This window comes from Antedon mediterranea, chromosome 9 (assembly GCF_964355755.1).
Source record: "Antedon mediterranea chromosome 9, ecAntMedi1.1, whole genome shotgun sequence".
In the NCBI taxonomy this organism is placed as follows: Eukaryota; Metazoa; Echinodermata; class Crinoidea; order Comatulida; family Antedonidae; genus Antedon; species Antedon mediterranea.
Window position 1 is genome coordinate 6,041,622 of NC_092678.1, and position 18,605 is coordinate 6,060,226.

At 32.0% G+C, this 18,605-nt stretch overlaps 1 protein-coding gene across 1 annotated transcript in view; it reads right to left on the minus strand.

Moving 5' to 3' along the window:
* LOC140059393 (plexin-A4-like) overlaps positions 1-18,525 on the minus strand; it is a 74,953-nt gene extending 56,428 nt beyond the window's left edge. Inside the window, exons 1-7 of the mRNA XM_072105286.1 lie at positions 18,245-18,525; positions 13,758-14,797; positions 13,070-13,276; positions 12,383-12,621; positions 1,471-1,585; positions 872-1,028; positions 399-495 (exon numbers count right to left, since the gene is read on the minus strand). Of these exons, the coding sequence (XP_071961387.1) occupies positions 399-495; positions 872-1,028; positions 1,471-1,585; positions 12,383-12,621; positions 13,070-13,276; positions 13,758-14,792 (1,850 nt within the window). The 5' untranslated portion in view covers positions 14,793-14,797; positions 18,245-18,525. The remainder of the gene's footprint in view (positions 1-398; positions 496-871; positions 1,029-1,470; positions 1,586-12,382; positions 12,622-13,069; positions 13,277-13,757; positions 14,798-18,244) is intronic.
* Positions 18,526-18,605: the final 80 nt, after the last annotated feature.

Sequence of the window (18,605 nt, forward strand, 5' to 3'; positions counted from 1 at the left end):
AATAATTCCTGGTTTGGCTAAACTTTCTTTATAAAGCATTATTAAGTTAAAATGCCAACATTCTTCTCAATACTGTATGTGTAAATATGTGTACATTTTTAATGTTTGGTTTGATAAAACTCACTTTACAGAATTTCTTTAACTGCAAAATCACAACTTTTATTTACACTGATCTATGTATAAACTAAATACTTAAACCACATTAGTACAGTGATATATACAGAATAAAAAGAACAGAAGGGATTCCTGATGCTTCTAACCTCACTTAGGGATTAAATGTCAACCAATCCATAAGCTCAAGTTTGACTGCTTCAAGTGCTACAGTGTGCCCCAATAGTCCTCAGGGAAATAAGTTCCTATTGTTAAAATCATATAAACAAATAAAGGTGTTCACTTACCCAGTGTGAGAATTGCAGGAGAAGAAATCGTATGATGTTTCAATGAACTTTACTTGAGTTAAAGTTGAAAGGATATAGATGGTTACCGATACATGGTCTTTAAAAAAAAAAAATGATGAATGAACAGTGCGATACAGTGACTGGTTACCATGGGAACATATGTAGATAGGGAGGCCTATTCAGTAGAACACCTAAATGTTTTATAATATTATAACCCAAATTCAATGCACACCCTGATTGAGGGGATATTTTCTAATGAAGAGAACAAGAGGTAATATATTTATTTGTTCTTTATACCGGGTAACCTCTTCAGTAAAAAAAAAACTGTTCTCCCAGAGATCCACGTACACAAAATTATGTCTTATGTTTTACAGAAACACTGTTGGGTCCCGAAGGTATCTCTATAATAGAGATTCTAAATAATACCTAAAGTTACTAACATAAGTTACTAGTATACAAATAAAAGTTATTACCGGAATTATCAGGTACAGGCGGTAGCACATCAGGACTTTCACAAGAAAGCGTCTGTTTTTTTAAAGTCGCCTCGCGTTCGGCACCGGTTCCATCAAATATGCAAAGATAAGTGCTATTCTCATTTACAGGTGGCAAATTTGTGAATTCAAATTTGAGCTAAAAAGATAAAAATTATCATTTGATTGATTAATTTCATATCACATGTTATTCAGTATTTAGTTTTATAACATAGATTCGTGTCATTTGATTAGAGGATTTTAGGTCACATGTTATTCAATAACTACTCCATTGAACTTTTACATCATCAACGGTGCAATTTCGTTATTTGCAAGTGCAATTCTATTATATGAAAGTGCAATCCTGTTATATGCAATTCCATTATGCAAGTGCAATTCCGTTATATGCAAGTGCAATTTTGTAATATGCCCATTGAATTTCGTTATATGCGTTTTCATTCTTGTTACAATGCGTATTTTGGTACACACGACACAAGGCCATACTCGACTTTACATTGGTATCGGTTACTGGCAGGACAGGACATGGTAACCATGTACCATCCAGGTCAATAGATACTGGCTAATAACATTATTTAACTTACCGTTGATGCACCATCATTGTACGGTACATTTGGAGGTGAAACGCCATCAATTGCAATACAAATGTTATCGTAAGCAAGCCACGCACCCGACGAACAAGTATCGTATGTGCTACACCTGAAAGATCAAATTATTATTTACATAAATATTTAATATTTAATAAGGTTAATTGAATACTATAAAACTTTGCAATAAACTTTTATTAGGGTAATTTTTAACCAGATATAAATGATGACGTTTTCACCGAGCAATCAACTCTAGGCTAGCCATACTTGAGTTCCTACCACCAATAACTCATTAAACAACACATTAAGCTCTACAGACCATTTTATATAAATTATAACAATTTTTGTTATAATTTTCAAATTAAACATAATGTATGACAGGAACATTAGTTGAGTTGAGGTAATTTCCCGATTGATCGTAATCAAAACGGTACTGGGTATGGTCTACTAGTTTTTCTGCTCCCAACAAGTACATCCATTCATAGAAGCTTTGATGAAGTAAGCCTACCTGGTGGTGGCCATAGAACGGTCCCGAGATAACGACTATACTTCGGCTTTAGTCGATAGAAGATTGAATAAATTGTTAGAGATAGAGTATACGATGTTATGATTATTTGTATATATGTGATTTGTTCTTTTTATTCAAATGATGTTATGTATTTAATAAATTTGTTATATCAATTAATAAAATTATCGTAGATTGCATATTATGCGATAAATATTATTTAATAAATTGTTGATATATTATTATTATTATATTAATAAAAAGATATTTGTTAGTATAAATTAAAAATATAGATATAAGGAAGAAAAGCAAAGAGATTATGGAGCGGCTGTACCAGAACATACAACATTAAGTATTGTAAAGTTAATATATAAAACATTTAGGCGATCTTGTCAAAGGTCAAGCGCCTTCAGCCTGCCACGTTTCGATATTCAATATTATTGAACTTGACCTTTTAATTTCTATTTTAAAAGTAAATCATGATATCAGTTTATTAGGTGTCTTTTGATTTATCATCATCTTAAAGCTGTCTACATTATCAAATTAATTTGACAAAAAAAGTGTGATATGGCCAAAAATGGTAGTGATATGACATCACCACTGTCCATATATATGGCTTAATTCATTGTGCGCATGATGCGACGGTGGTTTCAATGACAATATGTATGTCTGAGGCAGACAATTTTTCCAATATGCCTTATATCCAATTTTGAACTTTATCCTTGCTTGTCTTGCATATAATAACCAAAGTTTATTTTAGTGACTAAATATCCGGTATTAAGTAGAATTTGCATTTGTACATTGTTTATTTAAATTATTCTGTAAATAGAATCTTGTAATTGCTAATGTAATTTCTTCATACCAGCAAGCCAATTATTTGGCTACCCCACTTATTACATCATTCTTGATGGAATGATGGTACGGTATATAAAAAGATTAGCTATTGTCATATGACATGCATGTATGACTAAAAATATGATAATTATTTAGCAATAAAGTACATTAGTTACAGTAGCATACAGTAGCTGGTTAATGGTGATCTAATTTTATTATTTGTTTGTCTATTATGTTTACACTGAGGTCAAAGTTCGTATTGAGATTAAACTAGGGCTGAAAATGAAAGGCACTATTAATACAGAATATCACAAGTAAATAAGAGTTGCCGCAAATACGCCTCGCATTTTGGTGGCAATTTGTATTCAATGCGGGGATCAAGAGTGGCAACTTGGGGAAAGGTGACAATGTTTCACGTATTCAATTCAATTCAACTTTATTTCAGACAAACTGTCCATATGAAACATATAAATACAATAAAAAATAATACAAAGCATTATGTGACAACCGTCATGGAGAGAGGACTAATAATTATTTGTTGACATATAGTGCCTCTTAAAATACATGTGGATTATGTTTTGGGATTTATGGGATGTAGACTGTAGACATTATTATATTATTGATTACTATAGTTTATAAAACAACACATTATTATGGCTATACTGATAGAAAAAGTAAAAGTATACATGAGATTATATACAGAAGTTCTATCCATTTTCTATGCAACTTTGAATCTTTTATTATTATAGTACAAATTCATCAACAATTCGCGAAATACACAAAAGTAAAATTTAAATTTAAACGCAAATGTGATGACGTGTAGAATATACTCATACTGCAATTTTGTATGGTTTTACACGTTTATAGTAACTCTATAAAAAACACAGGGACACTTTTGTTTATGTTCTATTCACAACTCGCCAATTTTCAGTGGCGTCAACAAGTTCACCATTTCCCTCAATTATGATATCGATAACTACTGTATACTACAGTATAGCATTTTCACTCAAGGTCACACATCTTAAACGGGGGTGACAGTGACGCTATAACTATGTTTGAAGTGTCACATATAAATATCTTATAATCTCGGAAATAACAATTCTTAAAATGTCAATTAGGAAAGTCGATTACGATTTAAGAATATAGATTAAGAGTTAGTATAGATTTAGAATATAGATTGTCAGATTTGAGTGCCATATATAATTTAGTAGACATATAGTGGAAATCGGAAATTCTTACACTTCAAAATAGATAAATCTTATGATATTACAAGAACTCAAAGATAGTCCTCAATATTATGTATGACAGTGCAAGTATTACTGTAGTTCTTGCATAGTAAATTACTAGCTGTTAAAGATGCTCAACATTGAAGTATCATCATAGGCAAATTCTGTAATACAGTGTAACATATATCACATGTGATGCCTCTATCATAGGAAAAAAGCCTAAAAACTGTACTGTAGGCATCACATGTGTATACATGTTACACTGTATTACAGAATTTGCTAGGATAAACTACATAATACACTCTTGATGTACCTTCTTTTACAAAGCGTGTCACTGTTTCAAAAGAAAACCTTCCAAATTAATCATTAATATATGTAGTCTGCACGATCGCAATAATCCTTTAAAAAATATTATAACGGATAATAAAAATCCTTTGAAACAAGTCAATTTCCTTCACGGCTATTATATCACAATGATATTGGATTTCGTTAATTAGACAATCCATGCGTTTAGCTACAGCTGGGCGCCATTTGCTAGCTAACCGATAAACTAAGTATACCATACACACACAGAAATCAGTTACACGAAATTCAACATGATCATTATTATGTTTAAATTACTTTTATTTGTATCTTAATACACTAACTGTGAAAAGCATCGCTGTTGATTACAGAAGTCAATGAACTTTTGACGTGACTGAATAGCTTGGCGACTCATATACTGGTCTTATAATGTCAGGTTCTTGGGTTCAATTCAGAGAATGATCACATTACAATACTTTATTGTCATCATTTGTGTAATTATATGTAAAGTAATTATAAATATTATCACTGATGACATGATGTTGATTATAAAAATTGATGAGTTTTCTATTTTGGTGACGATGCAGCTTGGCAACTCGTATACAGACTCGTTAAATTTACGGGGGATCAAATTCGTGCATGATTAATTATGCTTGCATTATGTTTACTTCATTATACTGATAGTATCTTTTGTGTCCACACAATTAATTCATTACTACTAAATAATAATAAGTTGATTGATGTAGTATGGACTTGCTAAAACAATGTACAACTTGCCCACATCCAAAGCGGTACAGTACTTTAATATTCTAAATCGATTTCAAATACGTAACTATTAGTCAGTAGTTTTACAAGTAAGGAATAGTAGTTTTACAAGTATTAATTAGTATTAATTTTTAAAAAAATACATTTTTATAATATTTCAGGTGGAAATTTAACCACATCCAAATATTTAGTAAGGGTTCAAACATACAAATGGACCAGACATAATACAATTACAATTTGATCTCAAATAAAAACAGACAAGTTTTAGCAAATCATTCAAATTTTGATTCTATAAAGCTAATTGTGGTTTATAGAATAAGTTTTCAGAGATATTGGTTAAATCTCATAAATGATACTAATTAGTTTTAGTAGTGAGTTTTTGTTTTTTCTATACTAAAATGTTCAAAGTTTATCCAAAACTATATTAATAATATATTTGTACAGTATAATACATACATACTCAGCCATATTAATTTTTTATTATAAAAGTTTTATTTCATTAATTTCAGTAATGGATTAAATTCAGCTACAGTACATGACTTGTATATAAATAATTAAAACACAATAATTTAATTGACAGTCAAACTATAATTTCAAATCAAATAAATATTAATTTATATTTTGTTATAAATAGGAAACACATAATGTGATGATTTTACAAATCATATCGTTGATTCTGATGGATTTTGACAGATTATGTCTTCAAATTCTAAAAGGGTCATACGGATGACCTCAATGTAATTATCATAACGGATTACGAAACACACAATACTGTTTAGTTTGCGAGTTGTTATTTCCTTTGATTTAAATCTGTATTTACTTATTTTATCACTCAAACACATGGGATTTATTGCTCGAGTCTTTAAGATGAGTTATATATACAGATTAAGACGAAATTACTATCTGGGGAGAGCGGCTTTACTACAACAATAGAAGGATATTTATAGAGGTTATATGAAGGAGGTTAAATATACTATGCACATTAAAATTTGACTAAATTCTTCACAGAAATATAATTATCATAATGAGCAGATAGAAGTGAATAATTAACTAAGAATTATAAAAAGTTTATTATTTGGTACAGCGCTATCCCCGGTTGTTGAATGTTTGAAGGCCTAACTACTGTATGCCAATTGGACTACTGCAAAGTTTCAATGCCTCAAAAGATAATAGTGAGGTATAATGGACTATACCACTGTCTTGAAGGGGTGTTCAAAGTTATTTTATTTTAGAGGGAAAAGGGCCTATGTTGATTTATCCAGGTATGCTAGACCTACCTGTAAAATAAACTACAAAATTGTATAACCAAAAGATAGGAACCTAGTCAAATTTAGGAAACTTAATTTTGCCTAAAAGAGTGGGATTATTTATTGTGTAAGGGCGTGTGGCGCAGTGTGTTGGACGTTCGACTATCGATCTCTAGATCGATTCCAACTCGTCGCATTGCTTGTATCAAGATACTTATGTTTGCCTCTCTCCACCCAGGTGTATAAATGGAAACCTGGTTATATCAAGACAAAACTTTGCGCGGATTACTAGCTGCATTATGTTTGATCCAAAAAATATGATGGGGGTAATAATGCTCAGCGCTTAGAGGTCTCACAACATTAGGTGCTATATTAATATAGGATTATTATTATTATTATTATTATTATTATTATTATTATTATTATTATTATTATTATTAATATTATTATTATTATTTCTAGAATGTGATTGTACTGTACTAGGTCAAAAATCAAAGGTGTCCCCTTAATAGAGGTTTTACTATACAGTATCATATTTTTTCATTATTAATTATTCTTGTACTATATTCATTATTTGAAAGAAGTACCAGGAAATTAAAGCACAGATGTAGTAATTTATTTTAAACAGAATGTTCCCTTAGGTAACCAATTGTATATTACATAGTATTTTGTCCCAATTAATATAAATATGATAAAGGCTCCGGAGACTTTAGTACACTATTAAATATAAATGTTATAATTTATTAATATTGAAATTTTGATTATTTTCTTCTTGAAAGGAAAATTGGCAATTGAGAAAGCTTTAGTGAATCTAACTTAAGAAATATCTTAAAATAATAATATATCGCAGTCACATATCCCATAATGCAACTGGGCCGTAATTATGAATTAGTAAATGGACACATTTATGATATTATCTAGTTCAATATATTGAATATTGAAACGTGGCAGCCTATGGCCGCTTAACCTTTGTCTAAAAGATCGTCTAAAACTTGTAATTTTAAAAAACGGTACTTAGTGTTGTACTGTATTCAGGAATAGTCTTCCTTATATCCACAGTATACTCTTCATGTTCAATTATTTATACTACAAAATATCGTTATGTGATACTTACTGTATAACATAACAGTTAAATGTAAATGAATAACCAATTTACTGCACGATAATCTAATCTATACACAAGACTATTGTTCCTATTAATTAAAATACACAATACTATAGTTAACCATTGTATCTCAGTCTTACTATCTCTAACACAACCATCTACAAAAGCTGAAGTATAGTCATATCTTGGGACCATTGCACAGTTTAACCATACCACTACTGTATATAGGCTTTCTATGCTTCTATGAATAGATGTTCGGTTAAACGCAGGAACGTTAGTTTATCATACCCGGTACTGTTTTGATTTTACTCTCAGTCGGGAAATTACCTCGCATACTAATTGTTTTCTTATATTTTTTACAAATAATAAAAGTATTACTTATTTTTAGCATTAATCTGAATTTTGATATTTAAAAAAATGTGTGTAGTTTTTTGCTTTCTTGTAGATGCTTTAATTTTGCTGATTTTTATTTTATTTCTGTGCTCTGTTCTGGGTGGACCAACTAGCATAGGTGTTTAGCACTTGTTTAGGTTCCTTGCCTTTTATAGTTGTTTGTCTTCTTGTATATGGCAGAAAATTGAAATAAAATAAATAAATAAATAATCAACATGCTTCTATTATATATTATTTGTTTTGTTTTATCACTCGGTGTTGAATAAATAAAATAAAAATGTACTTTACACAAAATGTGTTAATACTGTAAACGCAAAGCTGCCTGTTTCAATTATGTAATCCAAATTTAATTTGTTTTTAACTATAATCTAGAGTATTTTATTTGGGTATAATCACGCTACAAATTTAATCAAAGGATGAAGGCAAAAAGGAGAATGATCTAGATCACTAATAGAATAATAATGACTGCCCTGGATATACTAGAGATTAATATACAAGGAGAAACTATATTATTATTACTGTGTTACACAGGGTTTTATACCATATGCTATACCTGTATCAGAATTCCTATATGACACTAATTGCAAACAAGCTTATATTTCATAAATAACCAATGGAATTGATGCAAGTTTAATTCCACAGTGTATAGAGTACAACGTGTCATCGTAATTACTAAATATTAAAAGCATGTAATTTACTACATATTAATTATAACAGTGTTTGATTTTGTACAGGTCCGCTGGCAAATAGTCTGTAAAATCGTTGATGGGCGACTGTCAGACCAGTTCATTTTTCACAGAAATGTCATAAATAAATATCGAATACCATCTTTGTAACAACTTTGTAAATTTTTTAAAAAATGATTATATACAGAGTGAGTTTGAGTCAGCAATTTGATATTGTTTCATAACAGATTTCATTTAGGTGGTCAAGGGGCTAGTGGTCAAGGGGCTAATGGTCAAGGGGCTAATGGTCAAGGGGCTAATGGTGAGGGGACTATTACACCACAGTAGTTGTGCACTGTTTTATTATCGTATTCATCAAGGTCAAGCTAGCTTTAACAACGAACTGTAACATTCAAAGTTTTTTCTGCAGCATCATACTATTGAATCATATTATTGTATAATAATAATACTATAATAATATCCTGGATTATATAGTGCCTAATGTTGTGAAACCTCAATGCGCTGAGCATTATTACCCCAAACATACTACCACAATGCAGCTAGTAATCGGCGCAAAGTTGTGTCTTGATCTAACAGGGTTCCCATTTATAAACCTGGGTGGAGAGAGGCACAAGTAAAGTATCTTGCCTAAGGATACAAGCAATGCGGCAAGAGTTGGATTCGAACCTCGGTCTCATGATCAGTAGTCGAACATCCAACATACTGCGCCACGCGCCCTTACGTATGCAGTAGTATCATATCATTATATTACTTGTAACTTAATAATAAACAACATCTCGGCTAGTTTGCAATCATAAAGCTCTGTCTACACTATCAAATTTTATGTGACAAAAAATATGCCCATGGACATGATGATGTCGTATCACTACCATATTTGGGCATATCACCACCATATTTGGGCACACACATTTTTTTTGTCAAACTAGTGTAGACAGGGCTTAAAACAGTTCTTCATTATTAATTTACAATAAATACTATATAATAATAATACATTGATTATGACATTAATTATTCAAACACATGACATATTTCAGTGAATATCATTATAAATTCATTATTATATTTTATAATATTTGATTTATGAAACTTTAAATATTTTCTTTGCTAAAAATTAATATTGACAGGATTCTTGGTAAACAAAACATATTTTATTATAAAGAGCTAATTGAATTGAATATACTGTATGTGATAACACATTAATGCGCTATTTTAAGCCATCTCACGTGCGAGTTTCAAGAGTATTACTGTATAAATCACTTAAACAATTTCAATCAAAAGGTTAAAGGTCACAAATAAGGTTAAAGTTCACATATAAATGCCTCCCATCTAAAAATAAACACAGAAAACATAATACTACAAATAACAAATAATTTTGATAACAAAACAGATAATAAATTATAAGTAGATCTCTATAATAAATTAAGGGGACATCTTCTGGAACCAACAAAGTGTCCTTTTTAATATACAGTAGTAGTATCCTGGTTTGTTTCACAGGAAGTGTCCCCTTAATAGAGGTTCCCCTAATAGGGGTGTCCCTCCAATGAAAAGCTCCTAATATGATTTTGATAAACAAATATTTTTAGTTTTTTATGATGGACCAACACTATTATTTCATGATTTTGTTTTCAATAAAATTATTATTATTGACAATAGTGAGTACATTTCACCTGCTCTGTGATGTATAAATAGTTTCTTTGTATTCATAATTCATACTGTACTTAACACTTTTTGCTATCTTTGTTTTGACAGATAAAAAACTGGAGAAAAAATGTATGCCATATAATATTGTACCCATTACAATAACCAGAAGTAATCTGGTTATAGCTATACATGACAGTACCATAGTTAAGATTGGTGTCAGCCTGATCATTTTTTGATAGGACACATCTGTTCATATTGAACTTTTAATTTTTATATATCAGACTTTTAATTTCTCCTTAATTAATTAATTTCTTCTATACACATCCAACATCTAAACATCCATAAATTAGTTACTAGATAAATAATCATAGAGTATGACATCAAATGAATATTCCCCAAAGGATTCTAATATTTACTGATTAGTAAATTGTTTGGAGGGGAATGCCTCTTAACAGTTACCAATGAACCAAGATTTATTTAACTGGTGAATGGATACATCATATAATATTAACAGTCAAAATAAGTATAAAAAAGTAGTTCATCATTTTACAGTAACTGTCAAAAGGGGAAGGCGCACCTTGTTACATACAGTAATACCCTCTTAAAACTGTACCACTCATGTGGCCACTTCCCTGAAAAATGTTGTTGAACAATACTCATGTCGTGTCTTGCTTGTCAGTAAAGAAATCGTCCTACAATTTTTTTCTGAATAATTTCTTTTTTATCAATTTCTACTTTTCAATTGACTACCCGATTTAGTGTTTAATTATGATAATAAAAGGCGCTAATGTACGATAGCACCGTGAATAACTAATGATATACAAAATATATGACCAGAAATGCCCTCTGGCAATAGAAGACGAGAATGACTAATTCCTCTTCTTTCCGATTCAGAAATGCAAAAAGTACAACAATCAATCAATAACTATCAGAAAAGAAATAGACGCAAAGGTTACACTGGGGACTCGCAAACGAACCGTAATAAAGATTATTCACAGATGCTTGCGAAGAAATGAAGAAACGACAGCGCGGTGCCAACCCGACTTATATTTATCAATTTACTACGCAAACTGAGCCTTAATAGCGAGTCATTATTAGACAGTTTGTAACCGTGAGTAGTCAATATCTATATCAGATAATTGGAAAAGGTTTGCTAACATGTCTAGATACATTTCAGTTTAAGTATTTTAAACATCCATGGATTACATGGCGAAGTATAGAAATCATACTAATAATTAATCTACAGTTTACAGTATAAAGAAAAGAGACTCCAAAAGAGACCACAAACATTGCAGATGGATGATTTATATATTTTTATAAGCAATTTTGAATATTAAAACTAATTAAAACTCTATATTTGTATATTGAAAAATGAAGAAATCTTTAAAATAGCCATTTATTCTACAATAATTTTTAGAAACAGCTCTTATTCTTAAATCATCAAATCTTTAGTGGTCATAAAATGGATATTTATTTGTCTAAGTGTCTATAGAGAAAAAATTGATAGCAAAAATAAAGTACAGTATAAATAGATTTTAGTTTTATATTGTACAATAAAGCATACAATAATAATAGCTCAAATTTGAGAGAACGACGACACAAAAATAAATTTCACTGGATCATTCCATTGTGATAATGGACTAGTCCACCATCCACGCCACCACACGGGGCATTCTCCAGCACATGTATCACACCATTTACTTTATACAAATGCTGTGTATGTTACAAGCTACTGTCTGTCTAAATTGGATGGTGGAAAAAGTTTAAATAATAATTTAAAATAAAACTAAATTTGTTTTGTTATCATTCACATGGCAATTCAGTACGTTCAAATTTTCTTCGTTAAAGAATTGAAGAGAAAAGCTTTTCTCTGAGTTTTTTTTTTGTGATTTCATCTTACACATAGCGTGATAAGATTAACAATGATTTATAATAGCTTTTTTTAAATCTTTTCCTGCAATGCTTTAACCATTATCTGTTCAGATCTCTGATTTATATCACTATGCAATGCACACAATGACAGACTGTTCTTTACAAAAAATAGCATTCATTCCAACTATAAATTTGACTATAGATCTATAAAATACAGTAGATATATATTTTAAGTATTATTTACTCAAGATTATTTAATAATTCTTTCATTTTATAAATAGGTAATATATGTTTATTGAATGTCAATAAAGATATTGAGATAATATACTTACTTTTTATCTAAGGTACACCAGCCACAGTATGGGTCTCCATCTTCCTCTAAGTTCGTTCCGATGCACTCATCACACGTCGTATACTGAGCACAGTTTTCAAGACGAACTCTAAATAACTCTTTCTCAGTTAGGACAAGTAGTGTCTCGTTGTTGACCATCATGTCTGACCGTACAGGACTTCTTTTGGCCAGCTCTATATCTTCATAGATACGAGCCGATGTGTTACTGGTAAGATGCGTCTATAGATCAGTAGTATTACATAGCATTAGAAATATATTGTATAAGAACAGAATAACATATCCAATATTGTAAAAAAAAGATATAGCCTGGAAATTTTATATTGATCTCTCAGGCAAGCTTGAGGGCAGGAAAGCTAACTTGAAGGGTAGCAAGGCCAACTTGAAGGGCAGCAAGGCCAACTTGAGGGGCAGCAAGGCCAATTTGAGGGACAGCAATGTCAATTTGAGGGACAGCAAGGCCAATTTGAGAACAGCAAGGCCAACTTGAGGGGCAGCAAGGCCAACTTGAGGAGCAGAAAGGCCAACTTGAGGGACAGAAAGTCCAACTTGAGCAACAGCAAGGCCAACTTGAGGGGCAGCAAGGCAAACTTTAGATAACAACTAAACATGGAATTATTTTTAAAGGCACAAGGGTGAAGACCATGTTATTCAAACACTGTATACGCACCTTAAGTAAACGTCCATTTTCTGTACCAAGGAAAGCTATAGTATGACCTCTTTCAATATTGATTGTGATTGCTTTAAGTTTGTCATTTTTTAGTGCCAACACAGCATCAGCAGTAGTTGGATGATTCACAGATCCTTGAGATGTTGAAATTGCATCAGTGTTTCTACACTTATAATTCTCTATATTCACATTACTTGCTGGGTTGTCCTGAAATAATTGTCCAATCAGTCAATGTAAAACTATATAGCGTTATATTATAAATAAAGTATACCACAATTTATATACACTACACAATGCATAGGCTGGCGTAAGCCTGTGTACTCAGGTACACCACTGGCCCATTGGAATACCACCAAGCACACCAGATTAAAAGGTCATAAGGCATTCATTGGCACGTCAACATGAATATCCACTACATCAAAATGTTCATATCTGTGGATGAGTACCAGTGCAAAAGCTGTGCACGTTCACTACTAATTACAGGTGGGCATATTATGATGTGTAACTGTTATGATTTTAACATTTTCATTAATTGTAAAATACTACTTTCTTTCTTTATTATGTAATTTGAATAAATACAGTATACCGGAATATTACAGAAAAATTTAGACAAAACCAAATTGTGCGTCATTTTCATTAACTTACTACTAGTGAAGTGTTCATATTTATTGTTAAAAATATTACTTACAGTGGCAGAACATTGTGTTCTTGGCGCACCATACGTCAATACATATTCTTCAGCATTTGCTTTAGAAAATAAACACCCAAATATGGCACCATCAAAGGCTTTTTCAATATCTTTCAACGTATATATACACAGAGCTGATTCCGCATCAGTAGCACTACGTGTAAACACACCATATAATAGCATATCTTCTTTATTCACGCCAAATGCGGTAGATAAATCAGAACCAGCCGGGCCAAAATAAACAGCTTGGATATTTTGATATTTGGTCGTGCCGTTGACACATTGCAGATAAATATCGGAAAGATGATCTAAACTATCGCCATCGCAAATACGACTAATCCTAGGTACTTTTCCCTTGATATTATTGTCAAAATCATATATATTCGCAACAAAATATCGAAATCTTTTGTAGCTAAACCCACCAACATAGTTCACAAGATCATCTCTTTTGTAAACGTCTTTTACGCGAAATGTATTTTCATTGGAATCATAGACTTTAAAACTAATTGTTGACCTTATAGATATAGTGTAGAAAGAAGATACGGATGCTGCAATATATAAATATGTCATGTCATCTTTGGTTGCAAGGTATCCAATGGAAGAATCATGACCACGACTAACAATGTCTTTGGCAGACTCTTCAGGCGTCAAATCATCAATCAATCGGGATTCGCATTGTGATTGGACATCCTCATTTTCGTCACTTCCGCACGTTATCAACCGCTCGTTTTCCTCATCAACCACTAAAATCTTATTAATGATGGCGCACTTGTCCTCCGAACATGTCTTATTAGACCGCTCTATTACATCTAATGAGTCTGATAAACGGTAGATATATCGCTGGCTACTTATGTAAACTTCTCCGTTACTTCTCACAGCCAAGTGAAAGAAGGTCTCATCAGAGCTGCTGTCAGCTGCGAAATTAGAATAGACATCTAGTGATTCGCTCCGGACGTTATCTGCCAGAAATGAAAGACTGTAAAGTATAGAAAGCTGAACCAATATACATCTGACTGCCATCCCACTTGAAGCCATATTACCTAGAAGAATAAATAAAGCATAAAGTCTGTGTACTGTAGATTGCCACATTTATCAACATCATCATATGAAAAAAATGAAAGACATCACCTAATATGGTTACAATCATACAGTATTTTTCTTTGTATCTTTTTTTATTAATATTTAGGCAAATTGCCAAGGATAATCATAATAATAATTCATTCACGATCCTTCATAAAGGTGGCAATATCACAACACAAGACGCTTTACTGTACATAAACAAAGTCTTACTACAAGTCTTTGGGAGTGGAGTTGTAATTTTTCATTAGAACAAATCCTGACTTGAACCCAAGACCCTTGGATTGGTAGACGAACATCATAACCACCATGCCACAACTCCACTCTGTAGTAGAGCTCTGTAAATATACATACAGTACAGTAACACATCAATTGCAATCAGTATGCAATTAATATACTATACCTGTATATTTTGGATGTTGAATTTTATTATCAAACCATGAAACACAAATTTACTAAGATATGAAATTTATTTCCAAATACTAAACAAAATTCCAATACTATTTATCTCATCAATAATAACACGAACACTCGTTACACATTTAAGTATAATCTTAACGTGTTATAAAAACATTTCATGGCATAAGTCTTACATTAAAACAAAGCTACTTGCTTGCAGTGCTTTTATCCCTAATCTGTTGGATTTAGCGCTAAGCAAACAACTATACACAAACACAGCCACTGTCACACAGCCACTGTCACACAGCCACTGTCACACAGCCACTGTCACACAGCCACTGTCACACAGCCACTGTCACACAGCCAACTGTGCAATTGGGACTGGACCGTTTTTAGAGGTGTTTACCACCTGTTGGTCCCGATCCTTCACTAACAGTGTTAGTGAGAAGTTGAATAAATAAAAAAAATAAATATACAGTACATACAGTACAGCAGTACATACTCTATTGAGAATGGAGAGTTACATCTTAAATTTTTATTGACAGAAAGTAACATGAAAGCTTGATTCACACTAGGATGCAACGTAATGATGTAGACATAACGTATTGACGAAAAGTGCATTAAAAACATAATGTACTGTACAGTGGGAACTTAAGAAAAGCACGGTTCTGTAGACGTTTTAAACACCGTTTTTAAAGTGTAACATTAATAGAGGGTTGCAATAGTGTTAAAACATATTATTTCTTGGTTTACACTAGGATGCAATGTACACTATCAACGAAAAGTGCTGTAAAAGCATAACTAATACTATGGGAAATACTATGGTGCAAAAATTAAATTCTGTTACATGAAAGATAGTTCCCATCCTTTTTTGTACAATATAATTTTAATCGGTCTAGTTTTACTACTGTAACTACTATGTGTACCACGAATCTATATAACAAAATATATAACAATTATTTTTTATCCGAAAATATTTTTTATTTTAAACAACAATAGTACAACATGAATTAATTAGTATTTTCTAAATATCAATATTTCAATCTAAGAAAACTTTCTAACGTTATCACTTTTTTTTCTTTTTTTTTATGTTTTAATAAAAATTGCCAAAGAAAAGTCAAATTTTCAGTTTATTGACAAATGAATAATTTTGAATCTTAAATCTTTAAAGAAACTGGTTCTGCAATAATTTCTTGTGTGAAAAGAAATCCATGATTAAAATATTGATTATTTTTCTAAAGTGATATTTAATCACATAAGTTAATTTTTTTCTGTAAACTAGTCATCCATTGCAGATTCTTGATATTAAATAAACGTATTCACATCATCGAGTAGTTTTGATAGTAGTCGCTACTTACACTGACAACTGTTAGACGCCAATAACATATTTGAATGTGATTTGTAGCTCATAGAAAATCTTGAATGAATGATGGCAAACATCAAGCTCAAATGAAGGATGAAAAAAAACTTTAGAGGCGCCCCTCTTCAGGGGACACTTATGTGAAACGAACCAGGGGAACTACAGTATACTGTAATAACACCAGACCCACCTTAAAGGGACAAGTGTCCCAGCATTGATGTTTTCAGTCGATATAGTTTAAATAAATAAATATAGTCGTGTGCAACGTGACTCTACAGCCACTATGTTGGTAGGTTGGTCGGTAAACACTAACTTGAGCACGCGACTGCAGCCATGTATATGGCCTTGTTCCTTATGACCACTCCACTGAGGACAGATACAGATACAAGCTAGGTGGTTCTTCACTTGTATATTATTGGTATTATAGTACACCAAATTGGTTGTGCTAATTTTATCTAGGTTTCAATAATTTCAACTTCCAGTATTTTGTATGGAGTGTCGCTAGATATGTCTTGATTATATATTGTCTGTACTTATGGTTCTTCTTGATGTCTCGCCGTCCTTAGTACCGTAGCAGCAGTTGATTTTATTATCACAATCAAAATAAATGCGACTGATTTTAAACACAACCGATATGCCACAAACCGTATGCCAAAATAGTTACATACCAATTTCAATGGCCTACAATAACAATTTAAAATTCTGAATTAACAAGTAAAGGAATTTACCCATCACACCTATCTGATTTCAAACGCTGCGGCAATTGTGTTGGCATACTGTAAATGTATTACTACAGCGAAAAATTAAGCAACAAAAATTGTCTAGGCCTAGGCCGGTGTAAGATTGAAATGTGTCCATCATTCAAAAGTGTCCGGGTGGACACTATTCAGCATTGGATAGTGTCCAATTGCATGTTTCAACGGGTTCGCGGGCGTTTTCCAACAATCTAATGCTGTCTGGCGCGTTTAATAATGTCTGACCCTTGGATTGAATACCGTCCGTGGTTGAGATTTGAGATTCAGGTTTTGATCGTGATTGCGCATGCACTTGTCTTTTTTTAACGACCACTATTTGTTAATAATGCCAAACTAGTTTTTATTTTTCCAAGATTACTTGGCTTAAAACACCTCCAATTAGCGACCATTATATTATTTGGTATGAATAAAGACAAGAAGAATAAATAATAATAAATAATATAATAATAATCATGTAATAAAAACAAGTAAAATACTGGTCCTCTTCCAATTAAAGAACACTTTAGTTTAGACACTTCCAATTAGCGACCATTTTTATTGTTTTGTATGAGTAAAGACAAGAGTAATTGTCCAGTGGACACTTTCAAACACCGGACACATTTAAATCTTACACCGGCCACTTATCTACAGTTTGTATATGACCTTGACATCTGTGTCTCCATCATCCACTCACAATCATACCATTCTCCATAATCATGTATACAAAAGTATTTTAATTAAAATACAAAAGTAATCCCAGCCTAGGTTACCTATTCTCTAGGGTCTTATTTAATAGACTAAAACACATAAATAGTAAATAACCAATAGATTTGTATATATAAATAATAATTCAACCTAGGCCTACTTTCACTTACCCCACGGATTGACCCCTGTTAGCCTAGACAACACAAACCTACCTAAGCCGCCTCTCAAGTTCACGGACTTCCGTCTCAGACTCACCTGTGTGCACGCACGGTACACTACTTTGAAATCGACAGTACCCGCGACAATACCGTTAATACAGGAACAAACAGGATGTCATACGAACATAATCCTCTACTATAATAATTTAACTATAAATGCATACAATGGATATGCCTCCGAAGTGAAATTCCTCTGAAAACGTGCACAATAAACGTATTTTAGGACTACGATTTCAACTGCATACCACAACACACCGTGCAGTGTGTTGATCAACTGAAAATACTTGGCGAATGCAGCAGTTGCAAAAGGTTAATGACCTTTGTTATTGTACATATAGAGGGCGCAATATCAATT